Here is a 24,801-nt window from a genome sequence, read left to right on the forward strand (position 1 = left end):
CTTTAGGGTCCCTTCCAAACCAAGCCATTCTTTGATTCTATGATTTTAGGATCTTTGTCATATAAGAAAGTGGGTCTATTACCCCAGTTTCGTAAAAACCACATAACACCAAACACAAAGGTGATGCTCACCCATTTAAGCTTTATATGTATGACCCAATCCCTCAGGTCTTTAATCTACAGCTCCCTAGAGGGGCAGAAAACAATGAGATAAGTTTAGCATGTCTTCTCTATTCTCCAACTGCAGAAGACTGAATGTCTGAATAGAAGTGTTTGTTATCCTGATGAGAAAGATAACAAGAGGTGCTGGCTATCTTCACAGTTTAATGACCTCCAGCTATTTCCAAGGCAAACTGTGAGGATATATTCAAAAGTGATGACTTATGGCCCACTCTTGCCCTTTGACCTCAATTGTGATGCAAAATGAAACTTGTAGCTAGTTCATCCACATCTTTTTTTCTTTTCTGTCCACTGGCAGTCCAATGAGGAGGTTTTCACTGGATGAAGGATGCTTAAGCTGCAGGGCATATGTTTCAGTCCATCATTGTTGCCCATGGCAGTCATAATCCAAAGCAAAAGGCATCATATTCAACAACATTGAAAAACTGACATCAGCATCGCTGTTAACTGGTCAAAGAAAGAAAAGAAGCCTAAGAAAGTTTAGCCCCTGCCATTTCAAACACGAGAAAAAGGCCATACTCCTCTACTCCTGCTGCCTGCTTGCATTCTCAATTTGCTACAATAGAGATGAAATATTGTCTGTTACTGTTGGCTAATCAACCCTGCTTATATTTAATCACAAATGTTGCATACAAATTGTAATGTGAAGCAATCACACAATGCACTTTCTGCATTTTACACTGGACTCCTAAAGATCTGGTCCTTGTACCTATCTGTTTTAATGGAGATAAAATACAGTGTTTAGCATCTCCTGTTGTACAGCAACACCCTCCTTTCTCTCATATGCTATCTACACTATTAACTATGCTGAGTGGAAAATGCCTAAAGATTCTAGAGAGCAATAAAAAAATGTTTTTGAATGGAAATATTTCCTTAGCTTAGTGTGACTTTTTTTTCTCTTCCTGTATAAGGTTTGTCATGATTGTGTGCATCTCACCATCAGGGGCATTTGGCTGCTTGTGCTCAAGGTCAGCATACAGCCATGACAGGCCTCAGCAGAGACCTGGCACCATCCCTGGGAGCTGATGAGGCGCTCTTTCTCTTGGTCATCACAGCTGCACCCATCACTAGCCATGTGTTTGTTCTGCACATATTTCACAGTGTTTTGCATACTTCCATACATACTTATCAAATGGTATTATTAGAAAAACTTTACAGCAGACTGTCTTTTCTAAATTCGTGCCCGTTAGGACAAAACATTTGCCTGATATGGCTTATTTTACTTTAATGGATACTGGGGGAAGTAGAAACACTACTTTCTCTTCTGCTTCCCTTTGTTGCCTCCACCGTTAGACTGGAGTAAAAATAAGCCTGTGTTCAGTATCCCAACCACACCAGCAGTCTGCCTAATTAAAAAGCACAAGGTACAATGAGTCCTGCAATCTGTTTCAATCATCTACTATCTAGATAGGAAAGTGGTTTTTATGTGAAGTTAAAACACTTATATTACACTGCTGTAATTTCCTGTCAGCATTTTCACTGTGGTGCCTCATTGCTGGTTATTTTCTATCCATCGTTTCACAAGAATATTTAAAGATAAGCTGTGGGCAGGGAGAAACCTACACTTATAAGAATAAAGAGATCCACATAACGATGAGTTTACTCTGTTCACTCCATGCGAATAGTAGACCATCAGACCATGACAAATTTAATCAGTCTATGCACAAAAACAGCGGTAAAACACTTAACCTTTTAACTCTTGTCCTCAATGTTAAAAGGAAGACCACAACAGAAATACTTACAAAAATAAAAGCAGTTCTCACTCTACTTTTACCTCTCAATACTTTCTGCTGGCTGGTTTTATTGCCATGTGTCTTTCTGTTTTTGTGTATAAATATTCAATACAGTAAAAGCTGTCTGCTGAACTTGATTCTGTACTACTGTATATGAGGCTAATTGTGTTTAAATCAAAGGTTACAATTCATTCAACTTGGATTCTTTGTTTATATTATTATGCTGAATCTATTAATTTATTTGTGCAGTCATGCTCTTCCAGAATGGCATTCTTTTATCTCAGCTATACAAACTGGGTGTGCTCCTGCCCTGAGAAACAAGGAATATGCAGCTGCATTTGCATTTAACACGAGTGACTTTTAAGCTGTTTGGAGAGAGCGTGATGCCACTATTTCTCATCAAGGTGCTGCAGGGTCTGCTGTGTTTGCTGCAGGTAATGCAAGGCAAAATCTTAGGAGCAACAAAAGCTCTTAACTGAGTCAACTCACCAGACGGGCATACCAGAATGGAAAGCATGTCCTAAGCCATTGAATCCAATCCTTCATTGCTTTGTGCAGCCAATCATACATTCAATTTGGCAAAAATGCCCTGCCCTCTTTTAAGCACTGTTAGGGTTCTTGTCCTGCCCTTTAATCTCTTTGAAGTCTATCCTTGAATCTCTCTGCTAATACAGTCAAAAATCCCTTTGATTTCTATTCCAAATTTATACCTTCTCAGTTTCTACTCATATGTTCAGCGTTGGCCTTTAGCACAAATAATGCTCATTTCCTCCCTGTTGTATTTATTGATTAATTTACATATGTTGAGGTATTCTCTCTCAGTTTGACAGAGGCCATAGATATGCCACATATAACTGATTTTTTTTTTTGGATTTGCATATACAGCATTTTTTTTAGAGTATGTATGCTTACTCTGCCAAGTTTTTGGAGAACACAAGAGAAAAGGTCTGTTGGCTCTCTTGGGCTGATGTAAAATTTCCACATATACAATGAGCAAAGTGTTGTCCTAAGACAATAAGATGTCCTACAGCATTAGCACTTCTCCATTGTTACTAGAAATACCTAGACTAATGCATTTGGAAGCATCTATACTACAGTTGTGTTTGAACTCCTCCCATCTGCTATCACAGATGTTACCTAACACTTTGGTCTTCATAGCTTTCCTCAATGTCATTCAGTTCGTGTTGCACGATATTTCAATACTTCCTTCTACAAAAGGTGCCAAAGCTATTGCTACATTCACTACAGAAATCCAGTCCTCAAACACACTCTTTGGAAACTTCATCAGCAAGTTCTCTCCAGCGAACTGTTTCTCTTGGCATGTTATCTTGTCCTTCATCCTCACTACTTGTTATCTTACTTACAATCTTTATAGTGCTAATCCTGTACTTAACTAATACTTTTACACACTGCACCACAGAAAAGGCTTACAGATTGAATCTACTATTTGTCTTTTGTCTAGCAAAATCTGTTAAGTTATGAGACAGATAAGATTTAGAGTGGCATGGTTTACCTTTTGTGAAACTGGTTACATTTTAACTAGTTTTCCATTTATCTTCATGGCCCTAATAATTTTTCTCTGGTGTCTACTTCTCATTTTGGTTTATTGCGCACTTCATAGATAATTCTTCCATCTATATTCCCTAGCTTGGAAGTATTCAGATCACTGCGTTCTCTTCCTACTTCCAATGTAGTAATTCCTATTTCTATTAATCACTGTGCACTGTCATTACATTTAACTCTCATCCTTACTGAATGTGACAGGATCCCATTTAGTTTTGGTCTCTGCTGTCTCTGCACAGTGAAACTATTCTCTTCACAGACAAGAACAGCTTTTTGCTGTTAGTTTAGCTTTCTTCTTTATTGCAAAATTTGGTTTATTTTTTATAGCAATTACAGAATGGCCAAGGTTGGAAGGGACCTCAAGGATCATGAATCTCCAATCCCCCTGCCACAGGCAGGGCCACCAACCTCCTCATTTAATGCTAGGCTTAATTTACTTCTTTTCCTTTTTACCTGTACCGTATTAGTTTTTTTCACAATTTCTAACATTTTTAAAGAGATTTTTTTTTGTCCAGTTTCATCAGAAAGACGACAAAAAAGAACACTTTTGAAGACTTCCTAACAGTGACTAAAATACTCTACTGCTTGGATTGAAAGTACATATCAGTGAGATCTTCTAACTGATGTTATGTCTATTGGCCCATTCATTTATTTTTGTGGGAAATACAAGGTCATTTTGAAACTTCAAATCTATCTGTCTGCAGCATACACTGATTTGGATGGCAGAAGGCACAACTGGACCAAGCACTTCATCTGCTTAATCAAAATACTTTTTTTTTTTTCTCCAGTAATTAAATTTCTTGTCACATTGTCAGAAACTACTTAGGACGCAAGCAAGTCTCTTCCATACCCCCTGGCTTGAGTAGTTGTCAGATTACATTACTTGCCATCCTTTCTATCTAGTTATTTTAAGTCCATTCATTTGCTTTTCCATGCTTTTCTTTCCAGTGGCAATGGACAACGTGAATATACAGACATAATCCTCAACTTCCTATTTTCTTTCCTAGTCTCTTTTGGAAACAAGAAATTATTAAATTCCACAAGAAATCTCAAACTGTATAATACAGGTATTTGTATTTAACTCTTACCCTTCATTTTCAAAGATCATTCTGTCTCTGCCTTTAGGAAAATTCCAGCCTTTGTTTCTATGTTTTAAGTGGAAATAACATTCAATTAGTAGAATCATAACTTGAAAATCTTTCCATTTTTTTTTGGTAACTGAAACATATTTAAGCTTTTGAATACTACTGCTGCTTTGCCAATTCATGACTTTTTTCAGCTGTCTCCTCCGGACTGCAAATTATTGCTGATTTTTATTTTTTTCCCCACAGATATGCTTAAGCCTCTTGAGGTTTGTTTTTGTTTTTGTTTTGTTTTGTTTTTTAAATCATATTTATTGAGCTTTTCATTTAGAAAAGGTATGTTGTTGGTCAGATCCACCTCACAAGGATCCAGCTTAATAGGATGTCTTCGTTAGATCTTTCTGTCTTCACTTTTTATTATAATAAAGTATAAGGTAATATTAAAAATAAAATGTTAAAGAATGTAGATGTTGTGATTTAACCTCAGCAGGTAGCTCAACACCACACACCTGCTCGCTCACTGTCCCTAGCTGGGATGGAGGAGAGAACCGGAAAGTTAGAAGTGCAAGAATTTGTGGGTTGGGATGAAGACAGTTTACCAAAGCAGAAGTCATGTGTAAGCAAAGCAAAACAAGGAACTGATTTCCTGCTTCCCATTGGCAGGCAGATGTTTAGACACATCAGGAAAACAGAGCTCATCCTGTGTAATGTTTTATTGGGGAAAAAAATGCCTCACTCCAAAAATTCACCCTTGGACTTTACCAAAGCTATTATTACTGAGCACATGTCATGGGGTATGGAACACCCCCTTGGTCAGAGTCAGCTGCCCTGGTTCTGTCTCCTTGTGCACCCCCACAAGGAGACAGAACCAGGACCTTGCTGGCAGGACAACACAGGGAACAGGAAAGTCCCTGAGTCTGTGCAGCACTGCTCAGCAGAAGATTAAAAACCCATGTTTTCCTCAATAATGCAAAATACAACATCATACAAGCCTCTACAAAGAAAATTAACTTCTTCCCATGCCAAAACCATGACAGTAGGTTGTTTTTGTTAGACTACTTTTGCTTCAGAAATTCATTCAGATCCTATTCTTGTTTTCTGTTATATATTTGTATTACTCCTCCCATATTTCATTTTTCCGTTCATGCTCATCAACACCTTCAAAACACATATGGTTTTGTTGAAGATTTGCTATGCAGAAGTTAATTATTTCCAATAGCAATTATTTCCAATAAAGATTTCCGCTAATGAGTCTGCACTTTCATGCTCAGAAATTATGAGCACTTCACCTTTACTTTCCACATGACTCATCACTACTTTTTCCAAAACACTATTTATTTCATTTAGGATATTAGAATTAATCTTCATAATGTAATCTGCGGTATATCTAAGATATCTCTGAACAACGTTTTCCATCTTTTGAAAGTCAAAACTAATTCAAAGCAATCTGAGGTAACAGTTACTTGGCTAAAAGTTCTTAAAGACCACTGTTACTGCACTTGCCTTCTTGCATTTCTTTAAGTTAACAATGGCAATATCCATTTATTAACTCCCAATGAAAATGATGGATGGAGAATTAACTGCTAAACACACTGTTGCATGTCCCACCAGTATAACAAAACAAAAACAAAACCAATCAACAACAACAACAAAAAAAAAAACCCAAACCAAACCAAAAACAAAACAAAACAAAATGCTAAACTGAGATGAAGTAAAACCCAAAGCTTTTTCAATACACCAAAAGCTGTTATTTCTGAAACAAAGTGTGCTTGCTGGAGACTGGCAACTGCTGACTGCAACTACTGGATTGTCTTCACGTCAGAAGCCTGGGAGCCTTAAAAGACTTTCCTTGGGGTTGCAGCCTGCCTAACATCAGACCTGAGATTGGTTCTCTGACTTTCAGAATCAATGAGCTGTGTAACTCATGGTTTTATGTGATTGAGAGTTTCCAGTCTCAGAATATGTGGCTGAAAAGTCTGGAAACTACGTTCTGCTCATCCCATTAGATGAGCAGGCAAAACAGCACTCAGTGACTGAAACAGCAAGGCTGTTTCATTGTGCGCCTACTGAAAAAAAATATATTTTCATTTAGCATTTTTGTTTTGATAATTAGGTATTTCCATCAAAAATGCATTTTGCTGGAAAACTCCTAATTGGTTCTGTTGTGAACAGACTTCTTATGTGAAACAAAAAAAGTTAAAAAACATCCCACATACCATTAAACTTATGATGAACTAATAATATCCAAACCAATAATATTGAAACTGAAGCCTCCACCACACCTTCTGCAATACAATTGCCACTTTTTTTGCGCTCTTTTTCGATAGGTCCAAAAGAGTGAATATTCATATTACAGTACTCCTGGTCTGCTATCAAAATGTAATGTTGCAAAAAGAAGAAAATCCCTGTTAATGATGCAGTGTTTTCAGAACAATGCTATAGCTGTGCTGTGTTGTTAAGCATCCATTGTCAGATTGTGCAATATCTTGGTAGGAGTAATTTTGCTTTTACTCCCTTGCATCATTTTAATTCAGAGTTTTTTTATTTCATGCCATCCCCTACACTCAAAGAGTAAGTGGATGTTACCCTTTAGATCTATATATACATACAAGTGTGACCAAAGACACTCCTTACATCCTTCTATCTCGAGGTAGCTACTCAAGTATGGATGCCTAGTTTTCCTACCAGAACTACTTTGTACATTATTGCAATTTGGAGGAGGGAATCCAGAAAGACAAATAAATTTAAACACATGTGAAGAAGTAGCTTCTAAAATGGCACCTAAATGAAAGACATACACACAGTATAACGGGAACTGAGTTGCTGAGAGACAGTCCTGCTATAAGAAATGTCATACTCTGTATAAGAAAGGCAAATATGTGTTTAGGTTTGTGGACATTACCAATGTCACAAACTATTATTTGGCAATGTGATTTCTCCTCATTATTATCAAAGGCTCAGAAACCTTCACCACAATAAAGGCCCAGTGAAATTAAATTCCATTGAAACAGAGAATTTATGGGTCAGGCAGATGGCACGTCTGATTTAATCGTGGACAACATCCTGAAGTATGTGACTGAGCAAGTACTGCTGTAAAAGCTAGTTGCTTGGCCTTCAATGCCTGCTCTGATTGAAATAATGATGCATCACTAACAATACCACTGTCATAGTTTAAAATATGCAGGTGTCAATCCCCTAACAAGTGCAAGCAAATCAAAGGCTCTTACTGACTTCAGTTTATACTTGCAGATGAGTTTAAAAGGACTAAGAACACCATCTGAAGTATTTTCTCAGCTTTGTCAAATGATTTGGAAAAATCTCTCATGTTTATGGTAGAAGTAAAACACCAAGTGAAAATAAACTGATAAAGAATCATCTCCCAAACCATACTACTTCTACCTCCTGCTCCCAGTCCACTCACATAATAATAAAAAACAGGACCTTCGGAAAGCAATGTAATGTCCTTTAGAATTTTTCTTTAAAAGATTTTCTTTAAAATAATTATTTATGCAGATGACTATCTGCTTCTTTCAAATTGTTCATCTGCTGAAATAGAGCATACCAAATTACAACAAAGCATGGTCTTTATCTCCACAGCCATTAAGCTGTGAAGCGTTTTTAAGAACATTCTTTGAGTGATAGACTTTCCTTACTTACGAAAGTGAATTAAAGGCCACTGAAGCCAGCAGAAAATCTCATACTGGATTCAGTTATCTTAAATCAGGATGGTAGAGTAGATACTTTTAAAAGAAGCTCCTAATTAGGAATTAAGGGCTTCCTCCTACTTCTCCTTTATTTCCAATATGGGCCACAATCTCAGTCAAGTCTGTGTAATTCCACAATTCACAGTTGCTTAGGATCCATACAGAAAAAATGATATAGCCTCTCTTCTCTATTATGATAAAAACTACTCTCCATTATAGCTTGTTTCTAGATGCAATGGGAAAGTTGTCACCTGCTCCCTTCCATCAAAGAAGCACTGATGTTAGAACTGGCATTAAAAAGCTATTTCTGGATGCATGAATTAATGAATTTTCAACCAGCACCACTTCAGATTTCTAGTGCTGAAAGGTTTTGAGTATCATGTTTAATTGTGTGGCCAAGTTCTTTGACAATGTTACTGCTCATGAGATAAATGGCTTCCTTATTATGAAATATACATTATTTTTTTTTTTTTCATTTGGAAATTATTACTATAAGCAGAAATTCTGATTTTTTTTAATAGCTAAATCTTGGATAAAATAATGAATGATTTTGCCAAGGCAGAATACTGATGCAGAATCCAGATGCTGCCTGGATTGCTCGGTAATGATAAGATACAGTGTGACTGGACCTGCTAGTGCAGAGCATAATCAGTATACATGCTCTAGTTGGTGGAAAACACAAAATGAGCTGCTTAGATCATTTAATGAGAATGCAAATGGCTTAGAATGACTAAAGTACAACATAAGCTTGCAAATGAAAACAATGAACTCTAAAAATTCACATTAAAATAAAGCCAAGGCTGAGGATAAAATGCAAAAATTAACACATTCTAAGCTAAAAAATAACAGTTACATTAAGGCTCCAATCTCTTATAGCTGGAGAGTTGGCCCTGAATTTCCCAACAGCACTGGTATCAGTGTATTGCCAACAAATAAAGGCTATTTCAGCCTCTGACAAAGCGAGGGCTGTTCTTTTACTCAGAATTTGAAATTTCTTTCACACTGTGAGTAGACACCCTCACACACAGCATATCTCACACTGCATCCTCCTGTTTGGTTTCAAAGCTGTTTACTATTGATTATACATATTTACCATAAGCACAGGTGAAATCCAGCCTGCTGCACAGGTTCATTCCTCACACTGGGAGGGCACTAGACACTTCTCCTGCCTGTGCTTGGTGGGAATGAGTCTTATGCAGGCTGACTTCAATATTGCTGGGACCACTGATTGTCATAGAGACCAAGAAACCAAAAAATGAGCTTGAAAGGCATGAGATGATGGATGCTGTGATGGCATAGGATGAAATAATAATAACAACAAAACCTTTGTTTTAAGGCTCTGATTGCCTTTGTTTTTCAAAGCAGGAGATCATTTAATTGTGCTTAAGAAGAAAGTGAAATGAGAAGAGACAGCTAGAGAAGTTTTGAACATTAAAATTGCATAAAATATATAACTGTGGTGAGAATAAAAAAAAAATGATTGAAGATGATGAAATATTTGTTTAAACTCTACTGAGTTAGCCAATATTCAGCCACAAAATAGGCCAAATATCTTTTCCCATCCAATGGAATATCTGAACTCAGTTACTGTTTTAAAAAAAGATCTAAAAACTGAGCTTTAATCTGGGGGCTGCAGATAACCTTAAGAATGAGTCACTACAATCTAGTTAGTATCTATCTTAAGTTGAAAGTCATAAATCACTAGGTTTAAATACAAAAGCTTCTTGAACAAATAGCATACTGAATGATGAACTTATCACCAATGCTGTGTCAGGTTAACATACTTTATTCATAGCTTCTACAGGCCCAAAAACTGCTCAGTACAATACAAAGCCACCAGCATACAGAATAAAGTATATAAATGCCAGCTGTCCTGTATGCCATGATGTTGCAAGTCTGTAAAATAAAAGATAAAACAAAACACTAACCAATCAAAATGCTTCAATGCAATCTCCTCAGTTTGGTTTCAAAGGCTCTGAAGTCCACTTAAAATAATTTCCTGTGTTTTCCATGGATTTTCATAGATTTACTGCTACAGGTGCAATAAACCTGTTTGGTGATAAAAGTAGCAGCACAGGGAATAACTGTAACTGTTTCTGGTAAGCCTCATAAAATAATATTCTGCAAGGGGCACTAAACCACTCAGACAATCCTAATTCAGCACAAAACCTTTTGCTTTCTAGTGAAGCGGGACTTTGCGCATTGGTCAGCACAGCGATAAGCAGAAGGGGCTCTGCATTTGAAGGCAACATACAGCTGGGCTGGGAATGAAACAGCTTTTTGGAAGGTAGAAAACTAGCAAGAGTACACAGTCTAAGGAGGTGAATAACATGAGACTTTGTTCTTGAGTGCATAACATCACATAAAATGATAGTAAACCAGAAAGAAAAGGAAGAAATGATCTGTCTAAAGATAAAAACATAGTAACTAAAGAAGTTATCAGATTATTGAGTTTTAACTCTAGATGCTCTCTTAATATAGACTCTATTTTTAACTTTTCTCTGCAATGTGAGTTTGAAGGGCATGAAGGGAGACACTGACAGCTCTGGAAGCTGATAATACATTTCAGGTAAAGGTCTTTCTGTCAAGTTCTAACAAAGGTCTTCTCCTTGTCAGCATTTCAGCTAGGGAGAACAAAGGAGACACACGAATTACACAGATTAAATACAAATGAAGAACAAAGACACATACAAGTTATACAGATTACATACAAATAACAAATAAAAAACATGAATGACAAAGTACATAAAATGCTAATATTTATGGAGTAATGTTTACCAAAGAATTTGAGAGAGAAGAGCATTTCACAAGTTGATAATGATACAGGGTCCTTCCTGCTTCATGAGTGGAAGGGACTAACTCAGGAAGGATGAATTTTCTCTGAATATGAGGAGAACAGAGGAACAGATGGTCCAAACTATGAGGAAAGAATTAAAGGCTATTGCTTGCTTTGACTAGAGAATTATGGGCTGAGAGATGATAATACTGCTCTCTGTTATCTATCAATGTAAAAATGTGAAGGAGACAGAGGTGTTCTTCATGCAAAGGATATTCCTGACCCAATCCATGAGTGGAGTTTTACTTTTGCAAAATCGACTTTTTTTTTGTCATGTTTGAGCAAAGCTGAGCAGAAAATCATCCCAAACATACTTTCAAGTCTCTCCCTCTAAAAGACTGATTTTGTTAAAACACCACCACTACTATTTTCAGAATTAAATTTGTCTGTCATTTATTGTGTAGTATAAACATCCTTCTTAGAAATACTTGACTAAAATCACCTATTTTATCATGATTATCAAATATTATTAATAGGGGCTTATAATTCTCAGCTAATACCTAATTTTGAATATTCTGGATTTAAAGTATGGGGCAGAACCAAATCACCATGAAGCAGACCTGTAAAGCAGCAGAGAACCTTCGCATTTCTGTTTCTACATTTGTCTTTCTTCTGTCTAAAGAAAAGAAGAAGCAAGGAAGAAAAATAATTTTGTTTGGTACTGTAAAGATTTGAATTTTCTCTGTCTCTTTCAAATTCACACTGGTACCATTAGTATTACAAAACCTAATTTGTCTTGATTAAGTAATCAGTATTTTTATGCTTCCATTTACCTAAAACTCATACTGGCCACCATTTTAGCTAACAAGTAACCTCTCTCTTACACACAAATGAGATAGTATGAAGCACTTGTCTCCAGCGTCCTGGTGCCACTTTCATATAACGGTCACCGTAGGGCTGCTCATTAATAACGCAGTGCAGTCTCTTGCAAATGGAGACCAAATGTGTGGTTGTACAAAACAACCTTTTAAATATTAGAGGAACTGAGAGATAAAAGTTTAACTTCAACATAAATCTACTGCACATTTTGACATTTTAACGCTAAAAGGCAAGACAGTAATTTGACTGGCAAGAAAAGCGTAATTCATGGACAGTTATGAGTCATAATTTCAGAATCATCATGAAATGAAACAAAGCCTGTGTACCTCAAGTGATTTAACAGCTCATCCTAATTTGGCATTGTCCGCAAACTTACTTTATATACATTTGAATCCCGCATCCAAGTCATTTGTGAAAACATTAAAGGGAATGGCTCTAAAATGAAGCCCTGTGGAACTCCACTACTGACTGGCCACCAGACTGATGTAATCCCATTTACTTCCATCTTTTGAGCCTAACACATCAGCCAACTGTATGATATATGTGCCTAGCTGTACACTGAAGATTTTGTCCAGAAGGATACTATGAGAGACAACAGAATCACAGAATCATAGAATTATTTAGTTCAACCCCACTGTCGTGGGCTGGAACATTTTCCATTAGACCAGGCTGCTCAAAGCCCACTCCAACTTGGCCTTGAACATTTCCAATAATGGGGCACCCACAACTTCCCTTGGCAACCTGTTCCAAAGCCTTACCACTCTGATAGCAAATAATTTCTTTCTAATGTCTAATCTAAATCTACCCTCTTAGTTTAAAGCCATTATCCCCTGTCCTGTCAATACAGGCTCTTGTAAAAAGTCCCTCTACAACTTTCTCATAGGCCCCACTTAGGAACTGAAAGGCTGTTATGAAGTCTTCTCAGCTCCATGTTGAATGGTAGAAGCTCTTCAGCTCACCTTCATAGTTCCACACTGCTATTTGTACAGGCATACAGCTATTACACAAATGCACCTCTCATTTTCACATACCTTGTAGTGGAAGAGGAATAATCCACAGAAAAGGCTGTATAGGTCAGCTGTGAGTAGGGAGAGGTTGACAGCAGTAGCACTGGTTTTCTTTATGACCACTGGCATAAAGCTGTAGAGGCCAAACATACAGGCACTAAAGCCGACATACAACAAGCCTGCAGAAGAGAGACAAGAAGAGTGACCTTTCACAGCCTGTAGAAATGACTTATGCTGGAAGGAATAAGGATCCATTTTTACAAAAGAATACTTTTTCAAAGCAATATGGATTCAGATTATTAAAAGGCACATATATATATGTATGTATTTGTACACTAGGAGCATTATTCTAAATATATATGAAAACCAGTGAAAGCCACATCTATACAGTACTAAACATTTGGTACACTCCCTGTGATTCCCATAACAGCAGTGCTGTTTAAAATTGGTTTCTTATATTGCTAGCAAATATCCCAAACTCAACATAAATTCAGATGAAATTATGTATTCAGACATATCAAATCTAGTCTTTTAAGAAACGAATGTCCTCAAAACCCACTGAGTTCCACTGATTGCAGGGAGCACACAGCATTTTCTAGGAATCAGCCCACAAGATGAATGCAAAAGTACTTCAGTTGTTACTGAACCAACAGAACAAACATGTGAGGAGAGCACTCAAGTCAGTTCTGCCACCAAACTTGACAAATCACTTCACAGTTTTGTGCCTCCATTCCCTACCACTTTTTGTCAATCTTCCTTAATAAAGCTTTCTGGTGCTGAGACTGTTCCTTGCTACGTGCCTACAGAGTGGCTCACACAATTAGATTGTTAGAGGCTAATATAATAAAAATATATTACAGTAAAAATCTAATTTCATTTTAAAAACTGAATAACTAACTAAATAACTTACTGGGAAAGAATTCATCCTTTCAGTTATTACTTGATAAATCCCAAGGCAAATAAATCAGTAAGAAGTTAAAAAAGCAGCAAACACTTCACTCATCTGTTAAAATGCAAATGATAATTCTTAGGCTGATATATGCTGCAGAATTCCCAGCTGGTGTATGCAGGAACCTACATTTGGACACATGCCAGCTTTTCAGAGCATGGTATTGACTACATGTTGCAGAAAATCTGATTGCAAAAGTCCTGAAAGGAATTAGTAGAAAATAAAAACACGAGAATAAAACAAAACCCTTACAATGTTCCACACAGTTAAAAACTCTTTAGAAAAGCCATCTAAAGGACAAAATCAACTGTGATAGCTTTAATTCCTCTGAAGCATTTGAACTGAAGTGTACATTAACCTGAAACAAATACAACACTCAGGAAATGTCACTGTCCATATATCAGTTTTTATGGCATGATAACAAATCAGCATTTATATTCAGAATGTGTATAACCATGGTAAGAGCTGCTTTTACTAAAAGGTAGCAATTTTTTAAGGCGCACGTTGTATATAGCAGAGTTGCTTTATACAAAATCTGGAATTCTTCTGCAGTAGTAGATTGCATCAAATGGAGCACAGTTTTGATCAATGAGAAATCGTTTGCAGACGACCATTAAGTTGGCTTTTCTTTCAGTGTTAAGTCAAGAACAGGCCAGGCACAAAAACCATTCTGGTCTCTGTTATGGTTTAACCCAGCAAGCAGGTAAACACCACAGCCATTCATTCACTCACACCCTCTCCTCCCAGTGGGATACAGGAGAGAACTAGGAAAAAAAAAAAAAAAAGTAGTAGAACTCATGGGTTGGGATAAAAACTATTTGCCAAGACAGAAAAAGGAGAGAGAAATAACAGTAATGATAATAACATATACAAAGCAAGCAATGCACAATACAATTGCTCACCACTTGCTGACCCACGCACAGTCAGTTTCCAAGCATTGGATGCACCCCCAGCCAACTCCTCTCAGTTCCATGCTTTTTTCTCATGATGCCACTTAGTGTGGATTATCTCTTTGGTCACTCTGGGCCAAACTAAAATGTCCTTGACTCTGTACAGCACTGCTCAGCAACTAAAACATCAATGTGTAATCAACATTGTTTTCCTCTCCTATAGCCCAAATATAGCACTGCATCAGACACTATGAAGAAAATAACTCTGTTTCAGATGAAACCAAGACAGTTTCCAAGTCAGCATTCTCAGAGTACAGTCTGAAAACCACTAGCTGGCACACCAAGCCCGTTAGTCCTTCCGGATTTAACAGATATATTCAAGTGTTTTGAAGGGTTACACACTCAATTAATAGTATAGTTTTAAACTGCTGTCTTGGTGTTCATATTCCTTGGCAGGCAGTTACATGCATTCCACAGGTTGCTTTTCCAAATGGCATTTCAATATGAGTGGAAAACTTCTTAAACTGTATTTGTCCTATCAGAGGTAAATGTAAAGTGGCATTTTACTAACAGTATAAAAATGCAAGCAATATGCACCAGATAGACAGCATCTATTGGTGACAATAAGCAAGACTGAAGTAACGTTGTATGATTTTCAGATGGTGTTTCTAGAAGCCCAGTTTTCACAACAGAAATATGTTTTAAGTCAAAGGCTTTCAGTCTCAGCTTCCTTGAGTGCCACTGCAGTGCTAATGACAACCTTGGGAATCACCACTAGTGCTGAAGACCAAAATGCTGGAACGTGCCTAGCCAGGCACTGAGTCACCAGGTCTGACTGCCTGAAACAAGCATGGGAAAGAAGGAAACTGGGAAGTTAGAAGGTGCTTTTGCAGTGATCTGCTCATGAACTTAGCTGTTTTAAGCCCTGATAAACTCATCATCCAGAACTGCATGCTTTGAGATACTGTCCTGGTCTGAAGGATTAATGTATATGAAGGCAGTTGTGGGTGGGATTTGCTACACTTAACTCTGGACATATACTGGGGATTGGTGTCCAGTGAGGAGATTTGGAAGTTTTAGGGTGCTGGTTGTCTAACCTCTTTTAAACATCAGCTTTAGCACAATATGATTTGTGTCATGCCTATTTCTTTCTGCTCATGATAAAAGGATTTTGTTCGACTACATCAGTTATCCACATCCCAGATGTCTAGAGCTGATGCAAGGAATCCTATCTTTGCTTTCAGCGCTCATCCTGATGTGGGCCAATTCAGGCTGGAAGAGAGCTCAACAGTGTCAAGTTCAACCCCTGCTCACACCAGACTCAGATATGAGATCATACGAAGTTCCTCAAGGCTTTGTTCAGACTGACCACTAATGTCTGCACAACCTCCCTGGGTAACTTGCTTCACTGCTTGCCTGCTGTCAATGTGAAAAAGGTTTTCTTTTTATCAAGCTTGAATCCATTATTTCAATTTCTTCTTGTTGTCTATCCTCCTTCCATTGCATTATGCTCTGCACTAATGTGAACACCTTGGCTCTGTCCTTTTAACAGCGTTCCTGTGTATAGCTATTTGAAACTTTCTTTTCTGCAGGCTCAACAAGCCCCAGTGCCCCAGTATCTCCTTACTTGTCTTAAGATAGGGCATCTTCACAGAGACAAGCATCTTCACAGATACTGTAAAGAGTACCACCAAGACTAACATGCCTTGAGAACTTCTCTTTCAGCTGAGTATGCTGGTTGTATGTTCTATGTTCTAGACCTGACATTTTTAATCCAAAAGTTATTGTTTCCTTGCACAAAATTGAATCAACCGTTCTTTTTATACTGGTCCTTTTGAAGTAAAGACTATTTGAAAGCATTCAGAACTTCTGTAACATGGAACACCTCCTGGAATCATCAAACTGGCTTTTCTCTCAAACAAAAACACTTTTTGTTTATTTGTTATTATTTCATGTGTTCTACAATCATGTCATGGTCTTCCTTTAAACCGCTCAATTGGCATGATACAACCATTCTCCAAAGATCCTCAGCAATTATTAATATTTAAACCTTCAAAGATTTAAATAGAGCTACACTGATTTGTACTAACTGCAAAGATGATACAATGTATTGAAGGAATTTCAAAAATTAAAAATTTTTGTCTGTTTTAAGCACATTAGACAAAACAGATCAAAGAATCATAGAATTGCTCAGGTTGGAAAAGATATTAAAGATCATCGAGTCCAACTGCAACCTAACCATACTACCCTAATTCTAACAGCCCTCTGCTAAATCATGTCCTGGAGCAAATAGATTGGCTTTAGATCTTTATATTCCAAATTCATTTGCATTTTACATCATCTGAAAGGTTGCTCATGCATTCTTCATGACACAATTATGGCAGATGGCAACAGGCCACCTTGAGTTATTTATTAGGTTACCTGCTGTGACTTTAACATTGCCATTGAGAAGGCTGATGATTTAACTCTGTTGTTCTGCAGGTTTAAGTATGCTATAGTAGATAACTACTTAGGACAACGCTGTGAACACCCTGACATAGATTTGTCAATAGCTACTTGACAGTTTTGTATCACTGTCGATACAATAGAAAGCACAACAAGTAGGTGTGTAGGAAGTCAGAAACAACAAAAAATTATGTAATTATTGCAAATTCATCTGTGTTTAACTACACAATTTTTACATATATGATAACGTTGCTAAGATGGTCTCATTGACTAACTTTTGATGACCTTTTAATGTCATAGACAAAATTTTATTTTAATGGCACATTCCACTGATACTGAGATACAAAAGAACTCCTAAGAAAGTATATATGACATTTACATGTATAGTAAGTAAATTCATGATGGCCATTGCTAGTTCTATTAGTATCAGATTAACTATGTCCCTGAACTCCTTATCATGAAGTATAAACAAACACTGCTGCAGTTATGCTAACAACAGTAGTTTAAAGAAGGCCAATACATTTACAGGATGCAGTTGAGCATATTTCTCCACAGACTGTAATTGATGTCATCTAGTATTAAAGCACAACCATCAAATCTCCAAAATTTCTACGTGGAATATTTTGTGGAAGATGCACTCTTTTTAAATAGGATGATGAGAGGAAATGTTGAAGGATATTTAAAGAAAATTTTTTGGAGGAAAATCCAAGAGTTGTATTTCTTATTCTCAGGGATTCCCATGTAGTCAGTTGCCCTTGCACACTTCCAAGCCGTTATCTTGATGTTCATTTTAAGACTAGCTAACAAGGTATTTCCAATGGATTGCCAAAACTTGAATTCCCTGGTCTGTATTATTAGCACTCTTTTATTTCTTCTATTGTTGTAAATGCTAAAAGAGCAGTTACAGGGACTCTTATGTTCAAAATGTTGATTTCCTTTCAAAGCAAGTAAGTTGTTGAACTAATTAGAAGAGTATTTTAGATCAGAAACTCAGCTTCCAAACTGAAATGGGAAAATGAAATTCACCGACTACTTTAAGAGGCCTCACTGTGCATGATGCTACTTAAACACATCTAAAAGATATATCTGCTATATTCCACCAAGACTAATTGAAAATCAGTTAACCACTTGCATACAGAAATGGTCCCTTGGAAATGTGTTTAAGATGCTACAGAACGTATTACAAGAACTTTTAAAGTTTTTCGTTAGGTCTCATTTTCTTTCTTTGGTATTCATTGAAAAGGTTTGCTCTTTGTAACTACCTCATTTATTTGTCTCAGCGTTGCACTGAATCTCAGAATAGAACACCATTATTATTTTACTTCACAACTACGTGAATAATTATCTTATTCATAAGCACTTTTCTATTGCTTGACCTAAAGGTGCAAGGAAAGAACAATATATCATTCAGGGAACAAATCAGTTAAGAATGGTTGTAAGACATGTGCTTCAATCTTTGGCAGACATCAGTGCTAAAGTCACAAACGTTGGCTTCTGTGTGCCTGCTTCTCCAAAAACTGGTTGGCTCCACACCTCCTTCAGCAACTATCTTCAATGAGGGAATGAGTTTTCTTACCTATTTGCCAGTCCCAGGGAACCTTCAACAGCTCTTTGTGTTCCATGATTGCACTGTAAGAGAAGAGAAGGCAAAATCTGATGAAAGGGAACAGAAGTTAAATTACTTCTACTCATTCAATTCAAATGCTGGACAAAACAACATAAACAACCTTATAACAAAAAGTCTCTGTAGGAACCAAATGCAATCAGAATTTGCTAATCCACCCTATTCCTATGTGTTTGAAAGATCTTCAGGGCAGTAATAAGATGTGATAACATACAATTTGCACTGGTTTATTGCCAGCTCTCTGAATACCTGTTCCAAAGTGCCCATCCCCCTACATGTTCAGTCCTCGTCTTCTTAATATTCTGAAAGCTTTTGAACTTTAATGATTAATAATGTGTCTGCCTGAGTTATTCACCCTTCAGAGTGGCTCTGCAGTGAGAGCTGAGTAAATCACTGACATGAGGTGGCAGATATCACAGGCTGGGTTTGAGGAGAGTGCCGTAATTTGTTACATGCTGAGACAGAGCAAATAGTCACAGCAATGAAAGTCAGGAAACAAAACAAAGGATGAGCAAGCTGCAAAAGTCCATTTTCAACATCTTGTAGGTCTTACTTTACATTAACATCAAGATACCAGACTCAGAAAATTCTCAAGTGGCAAAAAGTCTGTTCTTCCCAATCATGAAAAAAGATCCTTGGAAATTAGGAAGCTTACTCTGCCAGCAGATGTTTCTGATCTGTGATTTACAGATGTATGGAACTTTGCACAGTAGTCTGGGCACTATTTTAACCAAGCTTAAAACATGGAATTACACACACTGTAAAAAGAAATACCTAGTGCAAAAAGTGGTATGTAGGTGACCAAGTCTAACAGTAAAACTACAGAACTTAGTGCCTTCCAAATAAATATGATCTAGAGAGTTGCATCCTAGAAATTCTAATTTGCTTACCTCTGTGGCAAATTTAATACTGTGGACAAAATAATCTCATTATTTTGTCTGCAGAGTAACTAAATTAAAAGTGTCCTTGCATGCAGAAGGCATATGTCTCCTTTATCAGTGATTCTTGAAGAATACCATAAATACAAACTGCAGTGTCTTGCTATAGCAAGCAAATTTTGATGTTATTTAAATACACAAACACTGCTTTCATACGATTGCATATCCAGTACAAAAGAAGTACAAACCAATATGCTGTGATATGTGCTTCATTATGATCTGTGAAACAAAGAGCGGTAAGAGCAACTTTGCCAGAGGGTTTCATTTAGTGACGCCTGATTCATTGGAGAATAGAACCACGATGAATTTTCAAAGGATGTTGTGATCAGAGGAGTTCCCCGAGGATTGAAAAGAGACAAAACAATATCCAGTTTCAAAAAGGGCAAGAACTACTGCCTAGCCAACCTTACTCAAGACTTCAGGAAGATAATGGAGTAACTGTTCCATTTCCAGGAAATTAATAATGAAGAAATGACTAGGAACAGTAGCACAGATTTTTCTGAAGCAAACCTATTGCCTTTTATGATGAGATGTCTGGTTCCATAGATAATGGAAAAGGAATGCATTTGAGGATGGAGTGTAATCTACCTCAACTTTAGCAAAGCTTTCAACATGATTTCCCAAAAAATCCTTAGAGATTGAAAATACATGGACGTATATTGGATAGGTGGACTATCCACAAGGATCAATGGAAAACTGTGTTCAAAAAGTAGTGATCAGCAGATTGAGTACTTCTGACAACTGATTAACATTTTCAATCTACAAGATTGGATAGAATGCACGCTTACCAAGTTGGCAGAGGACATCCCATGCAGCAGATATGCTGCCATTCAGGAAGACCTAGCATGCTGGATAAATGGGCTGGCAGAAATCTGATGAAGTTCAAGAAAAGCAAACATGAACTCCTACATCTAAGATGAAATATCGCCATGCAACAGTACAGGCTGGGAGCTGACTGGACAAGAAGCTACACTGTAAAAATCAAGCTTTGAGTCCTGGTGTACAGGAGCTAGCAATGTGTTGATGTAGCAGAGAAGACCAGCTGTGTTAGTAAGAGTCTAGCCATCAAGTTGAAAGAAGCAATTTATGAGAGAGCAACTGCAGAAACAATTTCAGACCAATCCCTGCTTTGTGAATGTCAACCAAATTTTGACCAGTGCTTTTCCCAGCATGCTGGTAAAGCCTTATTTCTGAGCTATTCCTTCCCCAAGCAAGCTTCCTTAAAGCTTTCAGCAAAGAAATGGCTTTTGGAGTTTCTTTCCTGTTGAGTCCTCTGTACAAGAAGATACTTGTGCCAGCATCAGATTCTTCTTCCCAGACAAATAAATTATAGACTCTCAATTGTGACTATCTTCAAGAAAAAGCTGAAATGGTACTATAATTAAATTTAGGAATATGAGACCTGTATATTACTGTCTAAATGAACAGCAAAACAAAAGCACTGCTTGATAACTTTAGAACAAGCCAGTACCTACATACCATGAACGATTTAGGTAACAAAAATGCTTTACCCAATGATGTTAGACATACTTACATGCTCTTGTATATAATAAAAGCCATTTTAAGTTGTGTTTTCAGATTCTACATAAACATAAGAAGCTAAAGAAACAGAACTAATTAAGTAGGAATCAATGGGCCATTTCTTTGATGAGTCTCAGTTCTTAAAGCTGAATAGCTCAGACGTGCCGGCAAATATCTTGTTTTTGGCTAATAATCAAAAGCTGTTGGTATGACAAGTACCAGTGACAGATCTCCATAAATGTGTCGATCTTGCATAGTGACTTTTAATTCAGTCTTATTAGGCACAGTGTTGCAATATTGAAAGTGAGGTACCTGCTCATTAGGTACATGTGGATAGGACTCAGAAAATCTATGTGCCAATCTTCTGAGTACTAAGCATTTTAAAGTGAAAAAGCCAATTTCTTAAGGACATTTTCATTATTTCTGCCATATCATTCTTAATTACACAAAACAAATCAATCAGTAAAATCTCTTCTGACTGCATGTGTTTTTCAATCTAAGTAACTTCTAAAAAGTATGAAACAGAACTGTAGAGGGCTGTAGAGAGTTTCCTGTTCACAGACCAGAGCAATATGTGAAATATTTGTCTTCAAGCAATACAGGATAAGAATGTGCCTTCTCCCTCCTCATGGGACTTTCATACGAAAAACCAGTTCTTGAATTAAAGTACTTAGCTACATATATATATCAATGGATTTGAGTACAAATCCAGCTATTTCAGATATTAAAAACAAATTCCCAAATCTGCAGATACCTACTCTACACAGGAAATGGCTACCTTTGAAGAGTAGGGCACAGTACCTCAAAGGAGGCCAGAACTATACTTATTTGAATGACCTTAGAGTTCAAACCTGCTCACTTACAGCTGAATTCCACTGAAGAAGGAGCCAAAGAGTCCGATCATGCCCAGGAACTCCACTCGACTCAGATTTCGGACAATATACTCTTCACAAACATTCGAGATGCCGTACAGTGTCGCTCCACCCAATACTAAGAGGTCCCCTATCAGTTTATTTTCACCTAGGAATAAACAGGGGAAAAATCAGAACATGTCAAAACAACCTTTTGTCTAGAACTGTTGTAAGTTCTGCCCTGCAGGTATGAATACTCAGTCACAAAGTAGCCCGTATCTGGATCAATAAGATGAACGCAAATGTTTTGTCGTAACAGTTTTCATCCAATGATCACAACAAAATCTAGCAGAAGTGAAATGAGAATTTTATCTTTTCTGTCAGAAAATCTGAATGTAAAGAAAAACTTATGAAAACTACAGAACTCTTCAGTGATCAGTTCTTTTAATTTTATTATTTTAACTTTTATTTTTCCAGATGGAATGGGGCAGTTTGCATCTCATTTTGAAATCTAAGCAAAAACATCTCTGGCATTTAGATGGGAACAAAGAATTCTATGTACCTGCGAAATGAATGAAAAAATCATTACAACCCCAATACTGACCTCATTCTCACATGAAATTGTTTGACAATAAAGAGAGAAGGAAGGATGAGGTGTGTAGACAGGGTGATGATAATAGAGGTTTTTTAAAAGGAGGTAAATTAACATAGCAGTACTTAATTCATAAAATGAACAGAAAACTATATTTTCAGTACTTTAAGGTATATATAACTACTAAACCACCACATTATCAAAGAATGTTTGAAATCTTTTTAAGTCTCGGGGCCTTTTATTACTTTGGGCCAGAGAGATTTGATCAAAATTAAGTTCCAGCTTGAAAACTGAGGCCCTGTTTTTGCAGCCTGATGCATGCAATTCCCTCTGCACCTAAGGCTTACTGAATTATTTCTAGTAGAGTTACAGCTTCACAAACACATTGCTGCAGAACCAAAGAAAGTCAGAAAGACTGCTATAATGGAAATTCCTTTGAAAAGGTTCTGAACTTCCCAGTGAGAAGGAATTTATGGAAATGACAATGGTCACAAAAAGGTAGCTTTCTACCTTTTTATTCTTTTTAGAATTCAAAAATCCTGTATCTTGTCTCAGAATCACAGAACCATAGGGTTTGGAATGGACCTATGGAGGTCATCAAGTCTAATCCCCTGTTAAAGCACGTTCCCTAAAGCACAGGAAAGCATCCAGGTGGGTTCTGAATATCTCCAGAGAAAGAGGCTCCACAGATCCTCTGGACAACCTGTGCCAGTGCTCTGTAACCCTCACAGTAATAAAGGTTTTCCTCACATTCATATGAAAGTTCTAATGTTCCAGTTTGTGCTCATGGCCCCTTGTTCTGTCACTGGGCACTGTTGAAAGAAGACTGGCCCCAAGCACTTCACACCTGCCCTTTAGATATTTATAAGCACTGATCTCTCCTCACTCTTCTCCAGGCTGAACAGCCACGGGTTTCTCTGCCTTTCCTCATAAGGGAGATGCTCCAGGCCTGTCATCATCTCTGTGGCGCTCTGGTGGAATCTATCTAGAAGTTCCCTGTTTTTCTTGAACTAAGGAGCCCAGAACTGGACACAGTACTGCAGATGTGGCCTCACTAATACAAAGTAGAGGGAGAAGGGGAGGATCACTTCCCTCAACCTGCTGGCCACTCTCTTTTTGATGTACCCCAAGGTACCATCGGCCTTCTTGGCCACAAGGGCACACTGCTGGCTCATGGACAACACGTAGTTCACCTGAAGACACTCAGGTCCTTATCCACACAGCTCCTCTCAGTGGTTCAGCTCCTGACCTATACTGATGACTGAGATTATTTATGTTCGCCCTTGATGAACCTCAACAGATCCCTTTTCACTCAACTCTCCAGCCTATCCAGGTCTTGCTGAATGGCAGCACAACCTTCTGGTGCATCAGCCACTCCTTCCAGCTTGGTTTCATAGCAGACTTGCAGAGGGTGCACTCTATCCCTTCATCCAGGTCACCGATGAAGATGTTGAACAATACCAGACCCAGCACCAAACCCTGAGGAACACAGCTAGCTATAGGCCTCCAACTAGACTTTGAACCATTGATCATGACCATCTCAGCTCTGCCAGTCAGCCAGTTCTCAATCCACCTCAATGTCCACTCATCTATCCCACACTTTCTAAGCTTACCTATGAGGATGTTGTGGGAGAAAGTGTCAAACACCTTGCTGAGGTAAAGTTACACCACATCCACTGTTCCCCCCTTATCTAGCCAGCTGGTCACGGCATCATACAAGGGTACTGGATTGATCAAGAATGATTTCCTCTAATGTCTCCAAAATTAGTTACAAGCACCAGAAAAGTTGCTTAGGGACAAACAGGAATGGAGAAAATAATCAAAACACTCCTACTAATACTTGACTAGTCTCCAGTATCATTTGACTCAGAGATGTGGTCTCTGTGTGAACATTACTAGATTCAGTCTCACACTGAATTTCAGCTTTGCGTATACTTCGACTAACAGTATGTTCATATTTGTCAATTTATCTTTTTAAGATCTGGCACTTATTTTCCTTTTAGCAATCAGCCATGGAAGATGATGGCATATACCCTTAATTTAAAATAAGCATCAGCACTTTGGAAAA

At 37.6% G+C, this 24,801-nt stretch overlaps 1 protein-coding gene across 4 annotated transcripts in view; it reads right to left on the bottom strand.

Moving 5' to 3' along the window:
- Positions 1-24,801, bottom strand: part of SLC35F1 (solute carrier family 35 member F1) — a 236,439-nt gene that overhangs the window by 13,570 nt on the left and 198,068 nt on the right. For 2 of the 4 annotated variants that reach the window (XM_090135850.1, XM_090135849.1), the window contains exons 5-7: positions 22,154-22,310; positions 18,784-18,836; positions 12,948-13,102 (exon numbers count right to left, since the gene is read on the bottom strand). In XM_090135850.1, coding sequence (XP_089991976.1) covers positions 12,948-13,102; positions 18,784-18,836; positions 22,154-22,310 — 365 coding nt within the window. Of the gene's footprint in view, positions 1-10,040; positions 10,886-11,657; positions 11,714-12,947; positions 13,103-18,783; positions 18,837-22,153; positions 22,311-24,801 lie in introns of those variants that run through there. The other 2 variants (XM_090135851.1, XM_090135852.1) reach the window with 2 other exon arrangements.

This window comes from Phasianus colchicus, chromosome 2, assembly GCF_987193195.1.
Source record: "Phasianus colchicus chromosome 2, bPhaCol1.hap1.1, whole genome shotgun sequence".
Lineage (NCBI taxonomy): Eukaryota > Metazoa > Chordata > Aves > Galliformes > Phasianidae > Phasianus > Phasianus colchicus.